Genomic DNA, 26,360 nt, shown 5'->3' on the forward strand with positions numbered 1-26,360 from the left:
TCTGGGGGGGGGGGGAGTGGGGTATATTCAAAAAAACTTTTTTATTTCTTTATTTTTTTTTTTTAATACTTTTTAAGTCTCCAAGGGGATTTTTTTTAATAAGCAACCATTAGCATTGATAACTTAGATCGGTGCTCTGCTAGTACAGCCTGCCTGAGGGTGTATCAGAAGATCTTACCATGGCACGCATAGAGGCCTTCAGAACACCATGATATGTTGTGGGGGTGACGATCGGGCACCCAACAGGTGCCATTGTTAAAGGGGTACTCCGGTGAAAACCTTTTTTCTTTTAAATCAACTGGTGGCAGAAAGTTAAACATATTTGTAAATGACTCCTATTAAAAAATCTTAATCCTTCCTGTACTTATTAACTGCTGAATACTACAGAGGAAATTCTTTTCTTTTTGGAATGCTCTCTGATGACATCATGACCACAGTTCTCTCTGCTGATGTTATTATAATAATAATAATGCTTTATTTATTGTTGTCCTTAGTGGGATTTGAACCCAAGTCCCCAGCACTGCAAGGCAGCAGTGCTAACCACTGAGCCACCATGCTGCCCTTAGCATATATCTGCTATGCATGGTTGCTAAAATGGACAGAGATGTCAGCAGAGAGCACTGTGTTCGTGATGTCATCAGTGTTCCAAAAAGAAAGGAATTTCCTCTGTAGTATTCAGCAGCTAATAAGTACTGGAAGGATTAAGATTTTTTAATAGAAGTAATTTACAAATATGTTTAACTTTCTGCCACCAGTTGATTTAAAAGAAAAAAAGGTTTTCACCGGAGTACCCCTTTAAATTCTATTAATTTTTATTGTGTATATATACCGAACTGTGATGAAAACGTATGTCATAGGTTGTTAAGGGGTTAAACACCTCTAAAATAGGCCTGTTATTGGCCAAAGCAGTGTTCATAACAGGAAATCACCTGCCCATGTAGATGGATCCTGACCTGCTGCAGACACCTCTGTCTATATGCCGATGCAGGTGTAAGGAAATGTGCAGCAATGAAAGTGTTAATGCCGAATCCTTCATTGACCTAAACAACTGAGCTCAGAATGACGTGAAATGGAAACATGTCCAGGGACGCGGGACTTCCAGTCTGAGGGGAATATCCTCCGCAAGGTGGAAACTATTAACTTCTTCACTGCCAGAGGTGTCTGAGGAAAAAGAAAGAATCCTCTGAGGGCGAACTGCATAAAGTTCTATCACTACTACTCATTCTATGTGTGAAAGTATCCATCATACTTATCATATCCATCATATTTATCATTAGTGTTGGGCGCGAATATTCGCATTTCAAATTTTTATCGTGAATATCGCAAATTCACGAATATTGCAAATATATTCGCATTATATTCGAAATTACAAATTTTCACTTTTTTCCACAAATGTGAATATTCGCATTTTCCTTCTTTTCACTTGTGCGCCAATTAGAATGATGCAAATACACTTGTCAGAGGTTATCAACAACATCCCTAGCAACCAATAGTAAAGTTGCCCACCCCCTCACTGGTTTCTTCCTTGAATACGCGAATATAACAAATACGCGAAATTTGTGAACATAGGACAAATATTCGTCTATATATTTGCAAAATATTGCAAATTCGAATATGGGCAATGCCGCTCATCACTATTTATCATATCAATTGCACTAAGAATAATGGGGGGGGAGATATATCAAAACCTGTGTAGAAGAGCGGTGCAGTTGCCCATAGCAACCAATCAGATTGTTTCTTTAATTTTTAAAGAGGCCTGTGAAAAATGAAAGAAAAGATCTGATTGGTTGCTATGAGCAACTGCACCACTCTTCCTCTGCACAGGTTTTGATAGATCGCTTAGATAGATATAAGATAGATGGATAGAAAGATATATTCCAGGAAGAGCAGCACAACCTATAAACGTGTGGTAGGTGCACGCTGTAAGGCTAGGTTCAGACTACGGAATCTCCGGGCAGAAAATTTCCGCCCGGAGATTCCGAGTGCGGCCAGCGCTGACTGAATCAGTTGGCGCTAGGACCGTGCGGACACTGCAGTCTCCTATAGACTGCAATGTGTTCTGCGCGGATTTCAGCCTGAAGAAAGAGCAACGCCATTCTTCAGGCGGAAATTTCCAAGCGGATTTTCCGTTCACAAATTCTGTTTCACAAATTCCGAAGTGTGAACCCATTTACTATACATTTTAGCAAGCGGAATTTCCGCCTGCAATTTCAAAGCGGAATTGCAGGCGGAAATTCCGTAGTCTGAACCTAGCCTAATGTATCTCATATACAAGTCCAGAAAACAGCAGCACACAAAAGGTCTTGTGATAAAAAATGTGGATTTATTCCATTTCCAGTGCACAAAAACAGAGCAACGTTTCCGCAGCCTCTCGTCTCTCGCTGAGCTTGAGAAACGTTGCTTCCATTTTTGTGCGCTGGAAATGGAATAAATCCACATTTTTTATCACAAGACCTTTTGTGTGCTGCTGTTTTCTGGACTTGTAGATAGAAAGATAGATAGATATGTAGATAGAGAGAGAGATGTTTTAGAGAAAAAAATAAATAAATAGATATGAGAGATATTAAAGGGTACCTCTCATCAAAAAAACTTTTGATATATTATAGATTAATGTATGCAGAATAACTTCCCAATTGCATGTTATTAAAAAATATGCTTCTTTCTATTTAATTTTCCACTTTGAAGAAATGACCACTAGGGGTCTCCCTACCAGTCCTGGCAGCAAGCATTTCAGACTCATGCTGGAGTCCTAAACACTACGAGCTGCCAGTCTGCTATGTTCACAAAGGAGAACACTCAGAGCTGCCAGCCTGCTTTGTTCACAGCCTGTTTGGCTGTGAACAAAGCAGGCTGGCAGCTCTGAGTGTTTAGGACTCCAGCATGAGTCAGAAATGCTTGCTGACAGGACTGATCGGGAAAAATACAATAGAAAGAAGCATATTTTTCATTAACATGCTATTGGAAAGTTATTCAACATTCATTAATCTAAAATATATCAAAAGTTTATTTGATGAGAGGTACCCTTTAAATAGATGAATAGATAGATAGACATATATTAATTAGAGAAATAGATTCCTCATTATGAATTCTCTTAAATTGGATATTATGTACATGGATTACATACAGATGACAATATAAAAATAGTTTTTCGGGGTGATCCCTACTTATTAGCTGGGTCCCTTGACAATAAACTGATTACAACATGCCCCCATGTTAGGACCCCCAACAACTAACTATGTAGAGACCTGGCAGCAAGTGTTTGATTTCCCTGCAGCACCACCACAGGGGAAATGAGGCATTGCACCATTGTTGTTTAATATAGGACAGGACGGGTCCTCCAGAGCAAGAGACACTTTTCTTCACTTTGGCCAAGAGATGGGGATCCTGAACGGAGGTTTCTTTCTATTACAAGGAATGTGCTCCTTATTTATTTTATTTTTTTACTGATTAGAGCCAAATACTTGTTTCTTATCTGTGTCTATTTTCGAATTAAAATTTGTTATATTTCCTTTTTATACATTATTATCGGGACTGCCATCTATCCCACTTTGTTATTCAGGCCCGTATGTATTATACCTGTAAGCAGAAGAAAAGAGAAAGGGCCCAAAGAGGCGCCTAGTGCATTACCCTAAAATTTTTTAAAAAAACCCAAACTAAGGGGTCTAATAGATGGCCGCTCACCTGGAGCGTATAGTATATACGCATATAACCTCAGTATGAGGTAATCATGAAGGAATCCGTGCAAGCCTATAGGTCTTCAGGATGGATCCAAAGGGAGATCCTGTTAATGAGCTTAATAATAGAAAAGATGACCTTTCATCAGGCGCTCGGAGGTCCAAGGAAATCTCACAACCAGGTCATGGAGGTGGATACGAATTCAAGCTTTATTAGTATACAACAACGCGTTTCGGGGTTAGCATACCCCTTCTTCAGATTGACAGATTTGTGACAAATCTGTCAATCTGAAGAAGGGGTATGCTAACCCCGAAACGCGTTGTTGTATACTAATAAAGCTTGAATTTGTATCCACCTCCATGACCTGGTTGTGAGATTTCCTTGGACCTCCGAGCGCCTGATGAAAGGTCATCTTTTCTATTATTAAACATATGTATTATAAGTACGGTGCTTGGTAAAAGGCCCACAAGCCTTATTGCCTGTCCCTGCTTATGAGCAGTACAGTGACCCCTCGACCTACGATGGCCCCGACATACGATCATTTCAACATGCGATGGCCTCTCAGAGGCAGCATGAACATACAATGTTTTTATATGTCGGGGCCATCGCATAAACGGCTATCCGGCAGCGCAGACTGCTTCAGCTGCCACCGGATAGCCGTTTACAGTGCCCCGTGAGCTCCGCTGACGGTCACTTACCTGTCCCCGGGGCTCCGGCGCGTCCTCTTCGGGATCCCCTGCATCGTCGGCGCTCATCATCGTCGTCATCACGTCGCTGCGCACGCCGTCCCGTCATCCAATAGGAGCGGCGTGCGTAGCGACGTGATGGCGGCGACGGAGAGCGAGGATGCCGGGGAAGCAGAGGCCTTGCCGGAGTGTCGGGGACACCTCGGGTACGCGGCGACAGCGATGGAGGGCGACATCCAGGGCAGCAGTGACGAGCGGTGACGGTCCGGAGCGGCGGGGACAGGTGAGTACAACTTTGTCTAACAGTGGTCTACAACCTGCGGACCTCCAGATGTTGCAAAACTACAACACCCAGCATGCCCGGACAGCCAACGGCTGTCCTGGCATGCTGGGTTTTGTAGTTTTGCAACATCTGGAGGTCCGCAGGTTGTAGACCACTGTCCTATACTTTACATTGCACGGATCCCTCAACATGCGATGGTTTCAACAAACGATGGTCCGTTTGGAACGGATTACCATCGTACGTTGAGGGACCACTGTATAGGCTCTTGAGGCTGGCGTTCTAGTTTCTTACTAATATGCACAGATTGTGACAGTCGCACGCGGCAGCAATGTGTCCCTGGAAGTTGTATTTAATGTTGGCAAATATGTAACAGCTGTGGTTAAATCTGTATTGGCAAAAATATCATTCTGAACATGAATGACAGATGGGTTTCATTTACTCATTTAATCTGCTCATTTCCCTGTGATGGATGTGGTGAAGGGATCCGAACAATTCCAGCTATAGGTTATGGTAGAATCGTATGCTGCTTTTCATTAGTGTACACGGTGTCGGTATAATACAATGAAGTAGAAGTTGACACCTCATCAGATGGGCTTTCACTTCAGAACACTTGAGAATGACAGCATTGAGCAGATTAGGGTTGACCTCTGACTTCTGTAAAAAAAAAAAATAATCTAGCAGAACATAAATATATGGCAAATAAGGCCTTGTGGTGGCACAGGGAATACCTACATCTTTGAAGTGCTGAGCTGCAGTGACGGGGTCATTTTAGTGCTATCTTGGCTGTTGTTGGAACCCAGAGAGTGTCCTCCAAGGTGCACAGCTATTTCTCATTCTCTTTTTTTTTAAGGGATGAGACCAGAGCTGGGTTGTTTGTTACTAGTGCTCACACAGGCACTTCCTTTACCTTACTTGTCTGGCACAATCAAAGAGCAGCACCTACTCGTACTGCTTTGCCATGATGTAGTGCTGGTGGGTGAAAGTGCACTGAACTGAACAGGCTGTCACTGTGCTGGCCAGATGATTTACGCTGTACCTATGCTACTATAGATGGCATGTGGCGGGAGAAAGGGGTTACCGATGCACTGGGTTTGCAAGGTGCTATGTAAGGAGAAAGGAAAGAAGCAGCAGCACAGCAAGGAACTAACCTTATCGCCAAACAGCTAAAGACAGGGCAAAATAACATTCAGGAGAGAGCACATACATACAGTAGTAAGAACAGAAGTATTTACACAAGGGACCACTGCCCAGAGCCTTATGGGTGGTCAGAGAGGAAAAGGAAGCCTTGATTTATCTTCCATGGAAGAAGAAGATGGCAGCACTCACCGAAACAGTTGAAGGATATTCTTCTTTTATTTTAAAGTGCAGAAGTGAACATCAAGTGCGGCCGGCCCCGGCGCCAAACCTTGATCAGCAGATTGGGTACCAGCCTGCCGAGTGACATCACTGAGGTCCTCCTGCGCGGGTCTGCGTAGGGACCTCACTTGCGAGACTTCCCTCGTCAGACCCGGGTCGGCCCGGCTGCTGACTCACTGTCTAAAGTGCCCGCTGCACCATTTTGCGCCGCGGCCGCTTTAAAACAGTGAGCGGCGTAGCGCAGCAAAGGGCAGCGGGCCCCCTCACACGCTGGGCCCCTGTGCAGCTGACCCGGCTGCACAGGCGATATGTCCGCCCCTGTATTATTACCCACAATACCTTTAGTCAGTGATGCACAACATGGTGCACATTATAATTAAATACATCTTGAATAGGAGAACCTAATGAATGACCTTTCAGGAGTCAATTTGGTGACAATGATCTGAAATTTGCTCTTACAGCTGGATTAGACATCCGCAGTCCCCATTATTGTGCGGCAGCTGCCATCCACGGCTGCCATTGACAGGTCTTTAATAGTGGCGGTAGTCATTATCCTCTCACGTATTTCTTATTATTTATTCCCGTCCCACCTAGTGAACTAAAAATAAGGCAGCAATTCACACATAGCCCTGACATTTGCTGAGTTTAAATTTATCTTACGTAAGCCATTTTTATGGAGATTGTTTACCTTCACTTCCTGACCTTTTCCTATGTCTGATGCATCATGCATACAGTCAGACACAGCTATTTACAGCACTCTTTGGGCGCACTGAACTGTTGCATTATGCTGCTCGCGCTTATTTCTTCGTCTTGCAATAACGCAGGACATTTATGTAAAGCTTGTCGTTCACCGTCGCTGCACAGGCCTCTCCATCGTTGTGTCTTCTATCACATGTACATGACCTCCTCTCTGGGAATGTTCTGAGCATTGGGGATTGAGGTAGAGCTGCTGCTGACGTACAGATGAGTTGGCTGCAGGCGGATAATTCCAAAGTGTCTCTGAGGGACCTGTTCAGCTTACTTAACCCTCTCTGTCATACAGTAGCATTGGCTCCAGCTTTTTCTAGGCCGTTCATCTTTGGTCTAGTGAGATACCGGTAAAGCTCCACATTCTGTTACCGTACAGACATAAATCGAGCACTCTCACTAAAACTAATTTTTGCTATTGCACTCCTTATGGTAAATAAAAAACATTTCTAATGTACTTTGTTTTAAAAAAAAAATCAAGTTCTATCAAATCAATCAATCAAAATCAAATCTATAATTTATTTGTGTTTAAAAAAGCTGCCACTAGGTGTCTCCCTACTTGTCCAGAGCACGTCCCCCCCCCCTCCATCTCTTGCACAGACTTTGGACTCCAAAATCAGGAAATGCTGTCTGGAGTGCTGAGGGTGGTGTGTGCAGCCTTATCCAGTCATAGATCATCTCACACTGAACTGCTCTGGGCTGTGTGTAGCAGAGTGAGGGAGGAAGTTCTCCCCTGTATGGCTTCAGATGATGTCACACCTGCTGGGGAACACCCCTTCCCAGTCTGTGAATCTGATTGAGATTGAGCAGAAAATACAGAACAATATCAAGGTAGAAAACTAAAAAATTATAAAAATAAAAGCGGGGGTGGTTTATCGGGATGGGGGCATCACATTTATCCCCTATTCTGTGTACAGAGAATGGGTTTTTAATAGTTGGATATCCCCTTTTACTACCTTACTCTTTTATTTAAGAAAGATGAAGCTGCTAAAGGCTAGGTTTCCACTTGTTTTTTTTCTGGTAGTTTTTGGAAAACTGCCAATGCAGTTTTTGAGCCAAATTCAGAAGTGGATCCATCAGGGAGGAGAAGTGTAATTCCTTCCTTTATATGTCCTATTCCTTTTGAATACATTTCTGGCTTTGGCTCAAAAACTGCAGTGGCAGATATCCAAAAAACTGCCAGAAAAAAAACCAAGTGGAAACCTAGCCTTACTCTCCTCTCTCAATAGAGAACACATGAATGTTTGGTTGTGCCAAACATTCACGTGTATGGAGAGATTGGGAGAAAATTAGGAAAGATTATTGAAAGTGTATGGCCACCTTTCCCAATTTCCAACTATATTCACATTTGATCATTGTATAAGCAATAGAAATGGCTCATGACTGAGTAATATGTAGGCTTTGTTGTAATCTGGGTTGCATCAAAACAAACATGGCATAACCTATCTTGGGGTTGGCCCAAGTTAGATACTTATTTAGATACTTACCTTTCCATATTATCCTACCTCTGGGACCCCCACTGATCATGAGAACAGGAGTCCCTTGTCCCCCAACTTAATGAAGCGGTGATCGCTGGTGACACCAATGGATATAGTCGAGGTACATATCATAGAGACAGCCTATACAATTGCTAAGGAGCCCTTGTAGAGGTTGGTATAACTCCTTAACTCATTCCCATTGCTACTGGTTGGAAAGTTCCCAAAGATACTCTTATACACAGAAAGACAAAAAAGAGAGACACAAAGCACCCCTAGTGAAGTATGTCAAGCACAGGTGTGGTATTAAAGGGTATAAATATTCACCCTGTGATGCTGCGCCAAGAGCACAACACCTGCAAGCGTATGTAGGTTACTGGTGGGGTCCTGACGCTCAGTTCCCTCCGATCGCAGTGGTGTCCTGGTCCGGTAGTGAATAAGAAAAAACTGGAACTTTTTAAAAAAGCGCCAGACCCCTTCCGGGAGTAAGTCCAACCAAGTCAGACCAATTGGATTAAAATAACGTATTTATTCAAGGCACACATCTACGCGTTTCTGGCCCGGAATGGCCCTTCATCAGGATAAAAGTGCTGATTAACGCGTAGATGTGTGCCTTAAATAAATACATTATTTTAATCCAATTGGTCTGACTTGGTTGGACTTACTCCTGGACGGGGTCTGGTGCTTTTTTAAGAAGTTCCAGTTTTTCCTTTTTTGCCTAAAGATACTCTTGGAAGGGGTAACAAACACCTGGCCCTTCTGTCCTGGATGACAAATCTTGGCCACATAATGGAGCCTTGGCATTTGACCTTTACTATGGAGCCCCCTCATTCCATTGTATGCCAAATAACTGCATATATCTGTATATACTAGAAGATTCGAAATTATCAGAATTTCACAGATAAAGGGATTCTGTAAATAAAACAGTCCTAGACCTGAATCCTATACGTTCTGTAGCCCATGACACATTCACTTCAATATAAACATAAATATGTCACATCTAGACCCCTAACCTTGGACATTGGTTGTACTGTTAGTATCATTGGTAGGAGTAGTAGTTATAGTAGTAACAACAGTATTCTTAATCGTCCTGCTGGAAATAGTGATGTTGCCTGACAATAATCCATTGTTAATACTTCTTCCCTTATTATTATAGTAACTATCTGCTGGGCTCATAGGTTCTGTTGAAAATGCGAGGAGCTTTACATAATAACCATAACTCTAGTAGGAAGGACAGGAGTAGACAAAGCACTGTCAGACTCCAGCCTCGGCACCATGTGCATTATGTTTGATTATTCCCAGAGCACCCACAAAAAAGTCATTGTCAAGACGCTCCCCTGCATTACACCGCCCAGAGTTCATAGAAAAGCTACGACATACAGGAAGTGTAGACAAGGCAATGAGAAAGCTGAGATCACTCAGGGGCTTTATGGACATGTGTGTGGGACGTGACTTCTCAAGTGATGTGTTCATAATTATGGTTGTGTAAAGTACATTTTTTACATATACTTCTTTATTGGGCAACATACTGTATACAGTACTGTCCATTTTTTTAAATCCCATTTTTGTGTATTGTTTATGTGGTAAAACCAAAGTTGTGGTGTGACCACGGGGTGTATAGGGTGTAGGTGGATGGGGCAGATGGTATAGCCCAGGGGCAAGGTGTTATTAACCCCTAATGTTGGTGAGGCCAGAGTGGTAACCACCCGAACGGTTGCACTGCTATGCCAAGGTTAGGCCGGGCAATAATAGTCCAAGACCAGGTAAGGGTTAACGGAGGCTTTACTGAGGTCAGACAGTTGTTAAAGTCTTTACAGCTAGGCCAGAATCCCAGAAAGTCGACCAGTAACACGGAAAGGGCCTTGCAGATTGCTGGGGCTTGCAGTACTTTTGGGTCAGACTCCATTACAACCACTCTGACTATAATTGACCTGACTAGTGACTTGACTTTGGTAGAGACAGCAGACATAGATGAGTTGACTTGCTGACAATGTGGCTGGCGTGCAGGCTTTATGGCCTCCAGGTGGACTGGACACAGGGTCTGTGATGTCTGTGCTTTGCTATTCCTCAGCAGGAGTGATGGTGTAAGAGCGAGATAGTAATGGCTGCCCCTGGATGAGCAAGAAGCCCATAGGTCAAGCTGCAGGTCAGGTGGTCAACTGGTGCCCTCTGGGTAACACAACACATCATGTGTACATAACAGGTGATACCTCCAAAGGTCCTTTATACTTTATACACATAGTACATAACATTATACTGCTATACACAGTAACACTAGCGTCAATACTGGGGGAGACACTGCAGGAGAGCCCCTAGGACAATGAGGGACTCAACCTGACAGGGCCTAAGTACTGTACAGGGTTATATCCTGTACTGGGACATTACATTTAGATAATTGTCAGAATAGAGTCAGAGTAGTGGTCAGGGTCTCAGAAAACCTGTCCAGAGGAAAAGTTGACCAGTTGCTCATGGCAACCAATCAGATCGCTTCTTTCATTTTTGAAAAAGCCTCTGAAAAATGAAAGAATTGATCTGATTGGTTGCTATGGGCAACTGCACCACTCTTCCTCTGGACAGGTTTTGATAAATTTCCCCACAATTTTTTTAAAGCACAATCTCAAGGGTTATTTTAATAGTGCCAAAAAAAATTATATAATTTTTTCTAATATGGGTTTTAGTACCTCGGGGCTTCGGCCCTGGAGTTTGTTGTACTTCAACTTGGGGACCCCTTGAAGTATTTTGTTCTTGACGTTGCAAAAGTGTAGCATACAATGCAGAAACTGACGGCTGTGATAAAGAGGTGTAAGAACACACAGTCAGGGCCGTCGCTATAGAGGTAGCAGAGGAAGCAGTCGCATCAGGGCCCTGGTGCCTAAGGGGGCCCCAAAGCACATCTGCCCCATAAGAGACCAGTATTATAACTGGCATATGGGGCCCTGTTGTAGATTTTGCATCCTGGCCCAAAAGCAACAAGCTACGCCTCTACACACAGTGCATCATAACTTGCTGACCCATCAGAATGTCCAACCTCTGTCCATTGTTGAGTGCACCTACCATAGTCTGACAGAACACAGCTGAATGCATGTACGTCACTACGACAATGGCAGTCTGATGCTCTAAGACAGTGGTCTCAAACTGTGGCCCTCCAGATGTTGCAAAACTTCAACTCCCAGCATGCCCGGACAGCCGTTGGCTGTCCGGGCATGCTGGAAGTTGAAGTTTTGCAACATCTGGAGGGCCACCATTTGAGACCACTGCTCTAGGAGATGCAGAGGTCCCCAACCCAGTCCAAAAGACCCAACACAGAGGACCACAGATGAAACCTGGGACCGACAATTCTTCTAGAGCAGGGGTCTCAAACTTGTGGCCCTCCAGATGTTGCAAAACTTCAACTCCCAGCATGCCTGGACAGCCTTTTGCTGCAGCTAATGGCCGTCGGTAATGCTGGGAGTTGAAGTTTGGCAACATCTGGAGGGCCACCAGTTAGAGACCCCTGCTCTAGAGCAATGGTCTCATTGTTTTGCAACATCTGGAGGGCAACAGTTAAGACCATTGCTCTAGGAGATGTGCTCTAAGGGAAGAGGTCCCCAACCCAGTCCTCAAGGCCCACCAACAGTCTAGGGTTAGAATTGTAATCCCTCATGTAAAAAGGCCTTGTAGTGATTTATTTTATCAAAAATGTCTCTAACTCTGGCAGACTGGATTAATTCATGTGTTACATGGTGTAGCTTCCTCCTTGCCGGTTTATACCTTGGGTCGTTGTGATCCGACTTAGTCAATGTGATTACTGTATGTGTCCTAAATTGTTGGCATGATAAACTTTTTGGGGAGTAAAAATATCATCAGTCTATTTAGTCTCCTCAGTATATAGGAGAGGCCTTATAGCCATCATACTCCCTCAGATTGACCGCCCTGTCCTTGGTGTATTTCGGTGTAATGATGAAAACTGTGTCCCTCCGCACAGGGACATACTATTCTGCTTTAAAACTCGCTCCCTCTCACTCCCTAACCCCTAACCTTAATCCTAACCCCTAATCCTAACCCCTAATCTTAACCCCTAATCCTAACCCCTATGCCTAATCCTAACCCCTAATCCTAACCCCTATCCCTAATCCTAACCCCTAATTTTAACCCCTAATCCTAACCCCTATCCCTAATCCTAACCCCTAATCCTAACCCTAACCCCTAATCCTAACCCTTACCCCTAATCATAACCCCTAATCCTAACCCCTAAACCTAACCCCTAATCCTAACACCTATCCCTAATCCTGACACCTAATCCTAACCCCTAATCCTAACACCTATCCCTAATCATAACCCCTAATCCTAACCCTTACCCCTAATCCTAACCCCTTACCATATTCCCAACCCCTAATCCTAACCCCTTACCATATTCCCAACCCCTAATCCTAACCCTTACCCCTAATCCTAACCCTTTACCATATTCCTAACCCCTAATCCTAACACCCTAGTCCTAACCCTAATCCTAACCCTTACCCCTAATCCTAACCCCTAGTCCTAACTCTAACCCCTAATCCCAACCCTTACCCCTAATTCTAACCCATACCCCTAATCCTAACCGTTACCCATAATCCTAACCCCTAACCCTAATCCTAACCCCTAGTCCTAACCCTAACCCCTAATCCTAACCCTTACCCCTAATCCTAACCCCTAAACCTAACCCCTAATCCTAACACCTATCCCTAATCATAACCCCTAATCCTAACCCTTACCCCTAATCCTAACCCCTTACCATATTCCTAACCCCTAATCCTAACCCCTTACCATATTCCTAACCCTTACCCCTAATCCTAACCCCTTACCATATTCCTAACCCCTAATCTTAACCCCCTAGTCCTAACCCTAATCCTAACCCTTACCCCTAGTCCTAACTCTAACCCCTAATCCTAACCCTTACCCCTAACCCCTAATCCCAACCCTTACCCCTAATTCTAACCCATACCCCTAATCCTAACCGTTACCCATAATCCTAACCCCTAACCCTAATCCTAACCCCTAGTCCTAACCCTAACCCCTAATCCTAACCCTTACCCCTAACCCCTAATCCCAACCCTTACCCCTAATCCTAACCCTTACCCCTAATCCTAACCCCTAACCATATTCCTGACCCCTAATCCTAACCCTTACCCCTAATCCTAACCCCTAGTCCTAACCCTAATCCTAACCCTTACCTCTAATCCTAACTCTATTCATAACCCCTAATCCTAACCCTTACTCCTAATCCTAACCCTTACTCCTAATCCTAACCCCTAATCCTAACCCTTACCCCTAACCCTTACCCCTAATCCTAATCCCTAACCCTAATCCAAACCCCTAATCCTAAACCCTAACCCCCTAATATTAAACCCTAACCCCTAATCCTAAACCCTAATCTTAAACCCTAACCCTTAATCCTAACTTCTAAGAGGGATCGGCACTGAGAAGGTCTGAGAGCTCAGAAGCTCAGGCCACATTTGGCTACGGGTCACAGTTTTTTTCATTTCTACAGCAGAGCTCAGTATTGAGTATGTTGGCCCTTCGGTCAGAGGTTACTCTTTTATCTTGATATCTTCATTCCTATGGGCAGATCATATCATAAATGTATCACTCTGTCCAATGAAACAGGAGGCAGTACAGAGTCATTTTTCTTTGTAATGGAACACATTCAATTTTCTATAAGTTTCCCAGACGATGTAAGAAAATTCCCAGACACATCGTATAGCCCTGGTGGTCCGAGGCTGTATGAAAAATAACCCGCAGGGATGTCACAACTTCTGCATGATGTCATAATCTTCAGTGGTAAATATTATGTGTTCATCCTTATGAATCAGACACCCGGTTTCTGTTAAGCCACCTGTACGAACCAGAATAGTATAAAAAAAATAAAAATAAACATTTTTAAATAAAATATTGTAAATGTCACCAGTAGCTTCAAGTGCCTGTATAGCTTTTCTCTGTCAACTTAATAAAACTCTAAACATTACCCTATGACACCCAACTTCCAAAGGGATGGCACCCTGTGTCGCTAGGATATGCCGTATCAATTAAAATAGAAATACTTCATATTTAACCCTGCAGCTCCATATAATTAAAGGGGTACTCCAGTGGAAATTATTATTTTTTTTAATCAACTGGTGCTAGAAAATTAAAAAGATTTGTAAATGACTTCAATTTAAAAATCTTAATCCTTCCAGTACTTATCAGCTGCTGTATGCTCCACATGAAGTTCTTTTCTTTTTGAATTTCCTTTCTGTCTGACCACGGTGCTCTCTGCTGACACCTCTGTCCATGTCAGGAACTGTCCGGAGCAGGAGCAAATCCCCATAGCAAACCTATCCTGCTCTGGACAGTTCCTGACATGGACAGAGGTGTCAGCAGAGAGCACTGTGGTCAGACAGAAAGGAAATTCAAAAAAGAAAATAACTTTCTCTGTAGCATACAGCAGCTAAAATGTACTGGAAGGGTTAAGATTTTTTAATAGAAGTATTTTACAAATCTGTTTAACAATCTGGCACCAGTTGATTTAAAAACAACAAACAAACATGTTTTTCACCGGAGTACCCCCTTAAAGGGGTTATCTCAAGGTATTCTGCTGGCTTTTAGAATTGATGGTCTATCTTCTGGATAGACCTATAAGTTATATATGTATATATATATATATATATATATATATATATATATATATATATATATATATATCTGCCTCCTTTTACAAAATCTGGACTTCCAGCTTTGCCAGCACTGCATGTTGCCCTGTGCCTACAATTCCCATAATCCATACCACGTTCTCTCCCATTGGTGGAGAAGGGAAAATTGTCCTGAGACTTGCTTGGCCAATCGCAGCTAAGCATGCCCATATAAAATAAATATGCAATAGGTCGTCGGCCTGACTAGGGGCACCGGAAAACAGCCCAAATCACAGGGAGCAGTGACATGTTGGGGCCAAAATGGTCACCAGAGTGGCCAAAACGGGGCCCGAGTATCATCAGACTACTATAAGTACAACATGATGCACGTACAGAAAAAAAAAAATATGAATCTTTAGTGAATGTATATTTAAAAGTTATTTAACTTTATTCAATACAGATAATGAGATAGAAACAGAGGATATGTTGGTAGATAAGAACCATTCGGTCCATCTAGTCTGCTCAATAGTCTGAATACTATTAAAGGGGTACTCCACTGGCCAGCATTCAGAAGTGAATTGTTTCGAACACTGTTTTTGCGCTGCGGGGTCAATCACGCCCATTGTGATGTCATGGTCACGCCCCTCAATGCAAGTCTATGGGAGGGGGCGTGACTGCCGTCACGCCCCCTCCCATTGACTTTCATTTTGGGGGTGTGGCCATGACAACACAAGGGGCGTAGCCGAGCCCCACAACGTGAAAACAGCGTTCGGAACATTCACTTCCGAATGCTGGCCAGTGGAGTACCCCTTTAATAGTCCCTGGACCTATCTTATATGAAGGATAGCCTTATGCCTACTCCATGCATGCTTAAACAGCCTTGATGATGTTGTTTTTATTCGCCGGAGTACTCCTTTAACATTGATGGCCTATGTGGAAAATAGGCCATTCATTTTAAAAGCCCACAAAACCCTTTGAGGACATCATCAAGAGGGTATCGTGCTCATTCAAGGGGCAGAGAACCACTATCAAAGCTTCTCTTGGTCTGGTGGCCATGGCTAGAGATGAGTGATTCCCTATACCACAAGGCCCAAAGGGATACAAACACCCACCGAAAAAAAAAACACTAGCTAAAACTTATCTTTTAATTAGGGCTATTAACCCCTAGCCCCTGATGATGCTCCTGGTGGAAACACGTCGGCCCGGTATTTGCTAGTTTTTTTTAAATAGCCAGAACTCTATTATTATTAGGGAGATATAAAAACTCTTGAGTACTAGATATAGTAGGTCACAGCACCACCAATCACTCTCCATTTCACACGATACTGAAGCACTGGGTATGTGGATGTGATTTTAACATATCACTTGTTTATCTGTTTCCTTGACTATTTTACATTTAATAATCAAAAGCTACGTTTTAGTTTTTGTCTTTTTCGGTGAATGTTTGTGGCCCTTTGGGCCTTTCTGGTATAGTAATTGTATATCATTCACCCTTCTGCAGCCTGGAGGGACCTAGGGTGGAGCAAATGGATTCGGCATAAATCAGTTTTAGTCTGAATTTCTCTGAAAATTCAAATTCGTTATCATCCAAACATTTTGTCATTTGTTTATCTCTCTGATTCCAAAATTATCAGTCGATCGCAGTTTTTTGGGCCCGGATCAGTATGATTAGTAGGGTTGTTGTTATTCCCCTCTATCCATTATTCTCAGCATATAAAGAGAAAGTTGAAGTCCTGAAGGATGTTATATGCAGTAAACATGAGGTGGTCGGCTTTAGGGTTGGTCCAGACATTTTTACCATGGCACTGTGCCCCTGGCGGGTGTATAATATTTTTGCTTTAATTGGAAATATGGTTCATTTGGCCTCAGTAAAGTCACGTGTTTAGGGACTAGATGAAGTCGAAATCTCATCTACGAAATGAGATTTCTCTTTCCTCGGCTTCCAGCATTGTACCGGGGAAACCACAAGGGGTGCAGGGCTGGTTGGTACGGGTTCCAGATTCGCCTTGATTCACACTTTGTTGAACAAACGATTTGTTCCGCAATTAGCCTCTAGCTGGGGAGCTTATTAAACCCAGAGATCTCCGGGGATCTGAGGCTTAAGGTCAAGGAGAAAGTGTAAATTACCTTCGCCGGCGAGGAAGAAATCCTACTGCTGCTTGCGGAAAATGTACATGTATGAAGTGGAAGAGTCAATAGTAGTCTGTTATTTAGGCAAACACAAGCTGTGACGGACAGCACTCTGCTGTTACTTGTAACCTTTAGTGCGGTGAGGCTCCGGGGCGAGGCGGCAGCTGGAATGAAACCGTAAATGAAACACACAAACCGAGAATGGATAACACTTCATATATATCCAGTCAAGGGCTTTAAACAAGATGATCTAGTCTGTTGTCACAGTGTAGTAGTCAATGGAAATACCTTATTACTGCTGTGATCAGACATGAAGGTGAAGGAGGCGCACATTGGCCTTGTAGACTGCAAGCGAGTACGTGTCACATTTATGAAGCGACTTTTTGGCTGATGCACATGCCTTTATGCATTGATCTTGCCAGTGGGCACGGGAATGGGCGTACCATTTGTGAATGTCACACAGGATTGCCATCCCTGACCACACACAGCTAGCGGCGCCATGTTTACTTTAAAGTAAACAACCAGTTTTTTGCTGGCACTCCTGGCCAGGTGCACAAAATTGTGCTCCAATTGTCAAAGATTGGGGATAATATGTCTGATCGCAGGACCCCCGTGATCAATGTGCAGAATCCGGCATTCGTTTAGAACTCTGGTTGCGGCGGCAGGGTCGTGACGTCACAGCCATGCCCCCTTGTGACATCAAGCCACACCCACTCAATGCAAGTCTATGGGAGGGGGCGTGGTGGCTGTCACAGCCCCCGTAGACTTGCATTGAGGGGGCGTGGCCAGGACTTCACAACCCCCGCCGTCCGCTCCAAGCTATTGGAACAAAATGTTCCGAACACTGGGGCAGTGGATTATCCCTTTAAGGTCGGACACTAACATTAGCTGGCTTTTACTAATAAGGCGCATTTCATGATAATACTGTACAAGTCGACCACCAGCACAGCGCTGGCTGAAATCGAGGTAAAAAAACAAACAAAACAAAAAATCCCCCACTCAGTCCTGTGTTCCAAAATCATACTTACTACGTAGGCTAGGACTATACAGCGACAAGTTGCACAGTTAGCAGGTGCAATTTGGCAAAAAATAATAAATAAAAGCCAGATTGCTGAGTTATTGCTAGCATGTCGCAGTCGCATGTGTCTCTGGTTGAGTTTGATGCTGGCAAAGTCACATGCGTCTTACGACCGGTTGGATTTTGTGCACGTCATGTCGCAACTGGCATCGGGATCACATGACAACCATTTGATGCAATGCTGCTGTGCGACATTGCGAGCTTTATGTTTTTATATTTTTGAACTTTCTGTATTAAGAGTTTTCCCGGCCTCTCCTCCAAGCTATGATTGACAGTTCTAGTAGCTTCCCGGTCGGATGCTAGAGCTGTTACCCAGAGCTGAAAGGAGGGGTGGAGAAAACTCTTAACACTGAGAGCTCTGGACACCTAACCAGAAGAGCCTGCCTCCTGGACACCTGCCATAGCAAATAGTTATTTTCTGTTAAAGGCAGGAGTCCCTGTTCCTGTACATTGGCCAAGAGCCAATGCTTTGTGCTTACATTCACCAGTACATTTGCTTCATTGGACGCACTGTATGTAGTTTTCCTTAGTAAGCTGGCAACCACGGTTGTGTTCACTAGTATGCTGGTGTCCCCAGTCTGTAGTTTTCCTCAGTAGGTGGTGTCACGATCACGCCCTATCGGTCCAGCTAAGACACTAGAGAGAGTGTGATGGTGCAAGGGTTAAAGCCGCCAGACCTCTGGGTATCCACTACTAGTCCCAGCAAGTCACCAAATTAACCCTTAGATAAACGTTTTTCACCAGAGCTTCCTTCAGAAAGGTGAGCTCATATATTTAGAGATCAAAGACCAGAGCTGATTAATTAAACATTTTATCTGATAAAAGGTATCACAGTGCTATATATATATATATATATATATATATATATATATATATATATAAACAAATGACATACAGTTACAGAAATATGAAAGAGTTTAGCAAGGCAATTTCAGAAAACAAAAGATGAAGTTCTTACAGCATGATGGTATAACCGTCCTTGTCAGTGAGAGTCCAGCTCTTGTCAGCTTTTGGCACAGCCTTGAACACCAGTTGAGTCCAGCATTTTAAATCTTATCTCTGCTTCTTTGGAGGGAAACTCCATTCCCCCCCTCCCCTCTGATCCCACCAGGGGGGCATCTCTCTTCCTGACCCCTTATCTGTTTGATTATATGATGGGACCAGTGCACAACTTCAAAGGAGATACCAAACAGCCAGACCCCCAATAAAATGCAAAATGCCACACAAACACACAGTCTGAATGACCCTCACCCCCAGGTCTTAGTTTATACACAGATACAATTATAAAACACATTTATGTTTCCATAATCAGGCCTGACAGGTGGTTTGCCTCCTCTCCCCCCTTAAAAGGGTACTCGAGTGGAAAACATTTCTTTTTAAGTCAACTGGTGCCGGAAAGTTAAACAGATTTGCATATGACTTCTATTAAAAATCTTTACCCTTCCAGTACTTATTAGCTGCTGAATACTACAGAGGAGATGCTTTTCTTTTTGGATTTCTTTTTTGTCTTGTCCACAGTGCTCTCTGCTGACACCTCTGTCCGTGTCAGGAACTGTCCAGAGTAGCATAGGTTTGCAATTGGGATTTTCTCCTGCTCTGAACAGTTCACGATACGGGCATCAGGTGTCAGCGGAGAGCACTGTGGACAAGACAAAAAAAAAATTTCAAAAAGAAAAGAATTTACTCTGTAACATACAGCTGCTAAAAAGTACTGCAAGGGTAAAGATTTTTTAATAGAAGTCATTTAAAAATCTGTTTAACTTTCTAGCATCAGTTATTTTAAAAAAAAATTTCCACTGGAGTACCCCTTTAAAGAGTATGTAAGAACCCCCTATAGGTAGTATGCCACCCCTGAATGTAGTTGTCGCTATGTAGGTAGGACCTCCCCCCCCCCGAAGGTAGGTTTTCCCCTGTAGGTAGGACCCTTCTTAGGATAGTTTGCCCCACTGTAGGTAGGACCCAGTGTAGGTAGGTTGCACCCTGAAGGTAGGTAGAACACTCCTGGAAAAAAAAAAAAAAATAAACATACTCACTTTCTTGAGTCCTCCGCATCTTCGTTAAATTATCCAACTTCTATGCTGAAGGCAGCTTCTTCCCGCAGTCACTAGAGGTGGAGAGTGGCCTTATATACCCATGGGATATGCATGATGATATCGTTGTGCACATTCTGTGATGTTCCCGGCATCTAGCGAACGTAGCAAAGCAGCCTAGAGACCTCCCATCCTAGGATGCTAAGCCAAAGGAGACCTAGCACGTCCCGTCGCCATCTTCCTGACCTCACTGCTGCCGCACACTGGTTGGGAGCCTCTGTTGTAAGTGATCAGACACATCCTTGATAACTGGTATGTATGTGTATTAGTACACTAAAGATGGAACAAATCCTTAGGAATAAACAATAAATAAGTATTATGTATGGTAGAAGATCACATTTTAGGGATGACCTCAAGCTACATTGACTATAGGAATTTTTTTTAATCAGCATTGAATAAAGACAATGTTATTTTTGGCTGTAATATTTCGCTTTTTTTTTGGCACAGTTGTTTTTTTTGCGACAAACGAAATAGAGTGACATTGAAAGTCATGATTTCAGTTCATATCGTGCAGTGGTCAGGAATTTAGGATTTGCGACTTTTCAGTTTGTCGCAACTGCATTTATTGAGGCGCAATTCTACACCAGTCCTCAGTTGGCTTAGAAACTGACTGTGGAGACTGGAGCCGGCGCCGGGAGCTTGTGACGTAATGTCCCCGCCCTTTATGACGTCACACCCCACCCCCTCAATGCAAATCTATGGGAGGGGGCGTGACGATGTCACGCCCCCTCCCATAGATTTGCATTGAGGGGGCGGGGCATGACAGCATGAGGGGGCAGGGCTATGACATCACGAGCTCCCGGCACCGGCTCCAGTGTCCACAGTCAGTTTCTAAGCCAACTGAGGACTGGTGTAGAATTGCATGGGCCGTGACAGCGTGACAGCATGAGGGGGCGGGGCTATCACAAGCTCCTGGCACCGACTCCAGCGTTGGGAACAGTTTGTTCCAAACGCTGAGCAGCGGGTACCCCTTTAATGCCATAGAAAGACGTTCTCCACCTCCACTTTCATGAATACCCCCCCAATTCTTCTACCATTGCTTAGAGTAGAATGGCCGACGCTTGGGTCCGCATGAGTATATGTCATCCTCTTCAGGATATGTATGCGGTGTCTGTCGTCTTCTCTTGCTGACACTTTGTAGGCAAATGACATCTCTCTGTTTTTCTTAATACAGTCATGAAGTCTGATGCACTGCACCCCTGTGTTCTTACATCATGTACAGGTGAGAGGCACTCGTGGAGACATCACATAGTGGTCATCCGTCTTGTCATAGCGCTCACCACAGTCTACAACCTACTGATTTTGTTCATTCATTTTGTCCATGCACATCGTATTGTCTACTGCACAAATCCATTTAACCGCTTACAGACGCAAATTTTTTTTTTCAAAATAGCAGTTTTTGTTTTTCCTCCTCAGCTTCCAAGGGTCATAACTTGCAGCCTCATCGAAAATGTTTGCAGTTTTACACACGGAATGTCAAGGATGCACCAAATTTATTAAAAGGTTGTGCACCTTTTAAAAATTTGGGACATCTTACTCTGGCACATTTAAAAAAAAATTAAAAACAGTGTTTATATTTTTTATACATTTTATATTTTTTATAATACATGGGAAATTGGTTTCTTTTTCATTTTGAATACTGTGCTTTTTATGTTTTTTAATTTATAATTCAAGTCCCACTACAGGATTAATACAGGTGATCACTTGATCAGTTTGTCCTATGTACTGAAATACTACTGCTCCTTTTATTTACTGCACGGTGGACTAAAAGTACTAAGATAGAAGGGCTAGGGGCCTTTCCCTAGACCTCTGGCGGTCATTCCAACCTGCCAGTGGCTGTAATACACATATGGCACCTGCTGGGTATGGAGGGGTCTCAGCTCCTACACCTGCTTCATACAAACTCAGCCCCTAAACCTGCTCCATTAAACAGTACCTCTCATGATCTTGTTAAATGTAATAATCCTCCCAGTTCAACACCATCATGATAAACCACCTCCTGCCTTTATTTTTATTATTTGTTACTTTTCTACCTTGATATTGTTCTTTATTTTCTGCTCAATATCAGTCAGACTCACAGACTGGGAAGGGGCATTCACCAGCAGGCATGACATCATCTGAAGCCAAACAGGGGAGAACTTCCTCCCTCACTCTGCTACACACAGCCCAGAGCAGTTCAGTGTAAGAGATGAGCTATGATTGGATAAGGCACCCCCCCCCCCTCAGAATTTCCTGATTTTGGACTCCTGCCAGGCCAGAAGGAGTCCAAAGTCTGTGCAAAACATGGGGAAAAATGTGCTCTGGACAAGTAGGGAGACATCTAATGGCCTCTTCTTTTTTTTTTTTTTTTTTAAACACAAATAAAACATAGAAAACTTTATTTTTTTTTAACAAAGTACATTAGAAAGATTTTTTATTTACCATAAGAAGTGCAATAGCAAAAATTAGTTTTAATTAAGGTTCCTGTTTAAACATCAGCTTCCAAGCCTGCTCCATACAAGCTCAGCTTCTAAGTCTCCTCCATACAAACGTATCTCCTTAACCTTCTCCATAAAACATCAGCTTCCAAGACTGCTCCATACAAACTCAGCTCTTGAGCCTGCTTCATAAAAGCTCAGCTCCTAAGCCTGCTCCATACAAGCTCAGCTACTCAGCCTGCTCCATGTAAGCTCAGCTTTTGAGCCTGCTCCCTACAAGGTCAATTTCTGATCCTGCTATATACAAGCTCAGCTCCTAAGCCTAAACCATACAAGCTCAGCTCCTAAACGCTTGAATCTGCTTCATACAAGCTCAGATCCTGAGCATTCTCCATAAAATATCAGCTTCCAAGCCTGCTCCATACAAACTCAGCTCTTGAGCCTGCTTCATAAAAGCTCAGCTCCTGAGCCTGCTCCATACAAGCTCAGCTACTCAGCCTTCTCCATGTAAGCTCAGCTTCTGAGCCTGCTCCCTACAAGGTCAATTTCTGATCCTGTTCCATACAAGCTCAGCTCCTAAGCCTAAACCATACAAGCTCAGCTCCTAAACGCTTGAACCTGCTTCATACAAGCTCAGATCCTGAGCATGCTCCATAAGACATCAGCTTTTGAGCCAGCTCCATAAAAGCTCAGCTCCTGAGCCTACTCCATTAAAGCTCAGCTACTGAATCTGCTTTATACAACCCCAGCTCCGGAGCCTGATTGATACAAGCTTAGCTCCGTTCCATACAACTTACTTGATATAATGATGTAACAAAATTTGTCTGTTCTTACAACATACTGCAACCATACTACCAAGCATGGGATTTCTTAAGGTTTGGCAAAAAAATGAAAGAGAATGTATCACCTACATTTTGTTATTGCATTAAACCAGTGATACATATACATTTTTTTGCTAATCTGTTTTTATTTCTTACTAGCTGAGTACCTGGTGTGGCCTGGTCTGCATTTCACCCAGCTCCCAGTCTCCCGAAGTCCCAGCAATAATAGGTTGTTTATGCCCCCAGTATTTCTCACTGCAGCAGCACTACTATGCCCTCTCCCTGCCCCCACATTGATGTTTTCTCTCAGCCTGCAATAATTCTTTTCTCCCCGTCCACCTTGTCCTCTCTTTCTGCCTCCACACTAACTATTCTCTGTACCTGCCTGCTTGACAGTTAAACCATACTTTATCATGACATTGGTCCGGCAGCAGGATGTTTGAAACGTCTGTCAATCGCAGCAGCCCAAGACTAACACATACCAGGAAATGTGCGGCTGTGGAGCGTGCACTATATTTTTATTTGACATACATGTTATTTGTATTTTTGTACACTATTATGGAGGCAACCATCTTGCCTGTGTTGCAATTAACAGCATTTAGATGTATGCTTTACAGCAGCAACATGGACCATAGGAACCTATATTATGGATAGGTCATTTCTATAGGAGAAAGTTGTGGGAATCCTCTGTGACCTGTGATGAAGCCAATGTGCAGAAAGAGAGAGAAGGGAAGCTGTGACCATCTCCTATTGTGAATGGCTGATCCTGTGTTACCTATGTATAGATTTTATCTTCTTATTCTGCCTGTGATGATAGTGAAAAGACTTCTAATTCTAGTAGATTTATTAGATTGTTTAGTTGAGATTTTTATTAATATATTGTGCCCTTTTATATTAATATATTGTGCCCTTTTATATTAATATATTGTGCCCTTTTGCATGAAGTAAGAAAAAGTGTCTCATTTTTGTTAGTGAATAGGGTTGATGATACAGACAGGGATGGAGCTTTTTCTGAGAACCCGGAAATTGCATATTCTTAATGTTTTTTTTTTTAACAAAGACGACTATAAATGGAGGGATAATGAAAGGTTTGATATTACAGTGTGCTTTACATTGGAATCACCTCTGTCAATAGATATTAGGATAAAGCGCAGTAAATGCACATTTTTATCTAACACATAGGTGGGAATTTATCATTGTGTTTGCTTATTCTTTTTTCAAATTTTTTCTCAGTTTGTTCAGGTTTTTTTTTACATTTTTTTTAGTTCTCCTGTATCTATCATGCAAAATTCACCTAGCTATAGTATTGTGTGTGTGTGTGTGTGTGTGTGATTTGGGCATTATTCTCTTCACTTGATAAGGAGCAGTGCTTTATCCTGTGCAGCTCAATTAGTCTTGTGCAAATTTTGGTGCAAGCATTCGGCACTTCCATATTGTGGTGAAAACACTTATATTTACATTATGGGCCCCCCCCCTTTATTTTTATACTATCCTCATGGATTTTTAGTTTTGTCCTCTAGTTATAAGTGCTTGTCAGTCTCCGCATTGAGAGATAGATTGCTTCACTGACAGGACTTTGAGAAGTTAAAGGAGATATCCAGTGGTGAAAAATGTATCCCCTATCCTAGGGGATAAGTTTCAGATCGCGGGGGGTCTGATCGCTGGGGCGCCCCGTGATCTTCTGTATGGGGCCCCGACAGCCCGCGCTGCATTCGTTAATCTCCGGCTCTGCCATAGCGATGTATTGAGGGGGCGTGTCAGCCGCCGCTTCGTGCGTTGGTCAACACCTGCTATCTGGCCAGCGAGCCGGGGGCCCATACAGGAGATCGCGGGGGGCCCCAGCGGTTGGACCCTTCCCATGATCTGAAACTTATCCCCTATCCTTAGGATAGGGGTTAAGTTTTTCACCACTGGACTACCCCTATAAAGGTTGGGGAGCTGATTGTGAAGTATCTGACCTTCCTTTCCCATATTTTGATCTTAGAAATTTATCAAAAACGTTGTACGATTCTTTGGATTAGCTCCTTCCACTTTCTATTTGTCTCTGTCAAGTAGTTGTCTAAAAATGTCAAAAAATTTGCACAACAGCAAAAAAAAAAAAAAAAAAAAAAATAAGTTCAAATTCACAAAGGTATGTGAGCATAAATAATATGCTATTATTTGACCTAATGAAAAATCCCCCCCCCCCCCCATAGACTGCATTGTCCACAGAGCCTGTGTGTCTCTTAAAGAGGCATTCCAGCATTTATTTTTTATTAATATGTTGCTGGAGCTGGGTTAGAATATTTAAAAAAATATATATACTTACCTGTCCCTGGTCCCCTGCAGCTAAAGATTGGCTCTGTCCAGTCCCACATTCTTCTGTCTTATTCCCGCTTCTGTGACAAGTGCTCAGTACAGGACCTGCCTGCTGTGGCCAGTAATTGGCTGAGTGGACAGGTCCCGCATCAAGAGCTTGTCTCTGAAGAAGAAGACAGAAGATTGGGGATGACGCAGAACAGAAGTTGCAGGGGACCAGGGCTAGGTTATTAGAAATTTTCTTTTCTATTTTAACCCATCCCAAGCAACATATCCATTTAAAAAATCCTGTTCAATATACACAAATGTTTAATACACTTGAAAAGGAAAAAAAAAATGCAAAAAAAATAAAAAATAAAAAAAAAGGATGCTACAAACGAATGCTGGGGTATGCCACAGAACAATCTGTTTCCCATTGACGTACACTTAACAAATACTTTTATTTGGCGTGCACAACAGCGTAGTTGAATACAGAAAAATTGTCTTTACTACGTAAAAACTGTAAAGCCAGCAAAAAAAAATTGAACAACCCCCCCCCCCCCCGCCACTCCCAAAACAATAAGACACTTACATGGGAAAAAGCGTATATATTCGTACAAAACTTTTTGCAGCACCGAAAAGTGGCGCGTACAGGACATTTGTGAACTACAAAAAATCCTATATGAACAAGTGCATTTA

The 26,360-nt window shown here is 43.0% G+C and overlaps 1 protein-coding gene across 2 annotated transcripts in view; it reads left to right on the top strand.

Annotated features, from left to right (window-relative positions):
* Positions 1-26,360, top strand: part of LOC130361268 (ephrin type-A receptor 3-like) — a 319,464-nt gene that overhangs the window by 39,690 nt on the left and 253,414 nt on the right. Inside the window, exon 2 of one of the 2 annotated variants that reach the window (XM_056564047.1) lies at positions 21,321-21,368. The exons of the other annotated variant lie outside the window; for it this stretch is intronic. Within the exon in view, the coding sequence (XP_056420022.1) occupies positions 21,321-21,368 (48 nt within the window). The remainder of the gene's footprint in view (positions 1-21,320; positions 21,369-26,360) is intronic. 2 annotated transcript variants of the gene reach the window in all.

Source organism: Hyla sarda, chromosome 3 (assembly GCF_029499605.1).
Source record: "Hyla sarda isolate aHylSar1 chromosome 3, aHylSar1.hap1, whole genome shotgun sequence".
Taxonomy (NCBI): domain Eukaryota; kingdom Metazoa; phylum Chordata; class Amphibia; order Anura; family Hylidae; genus Hyla; species Hyla sarda.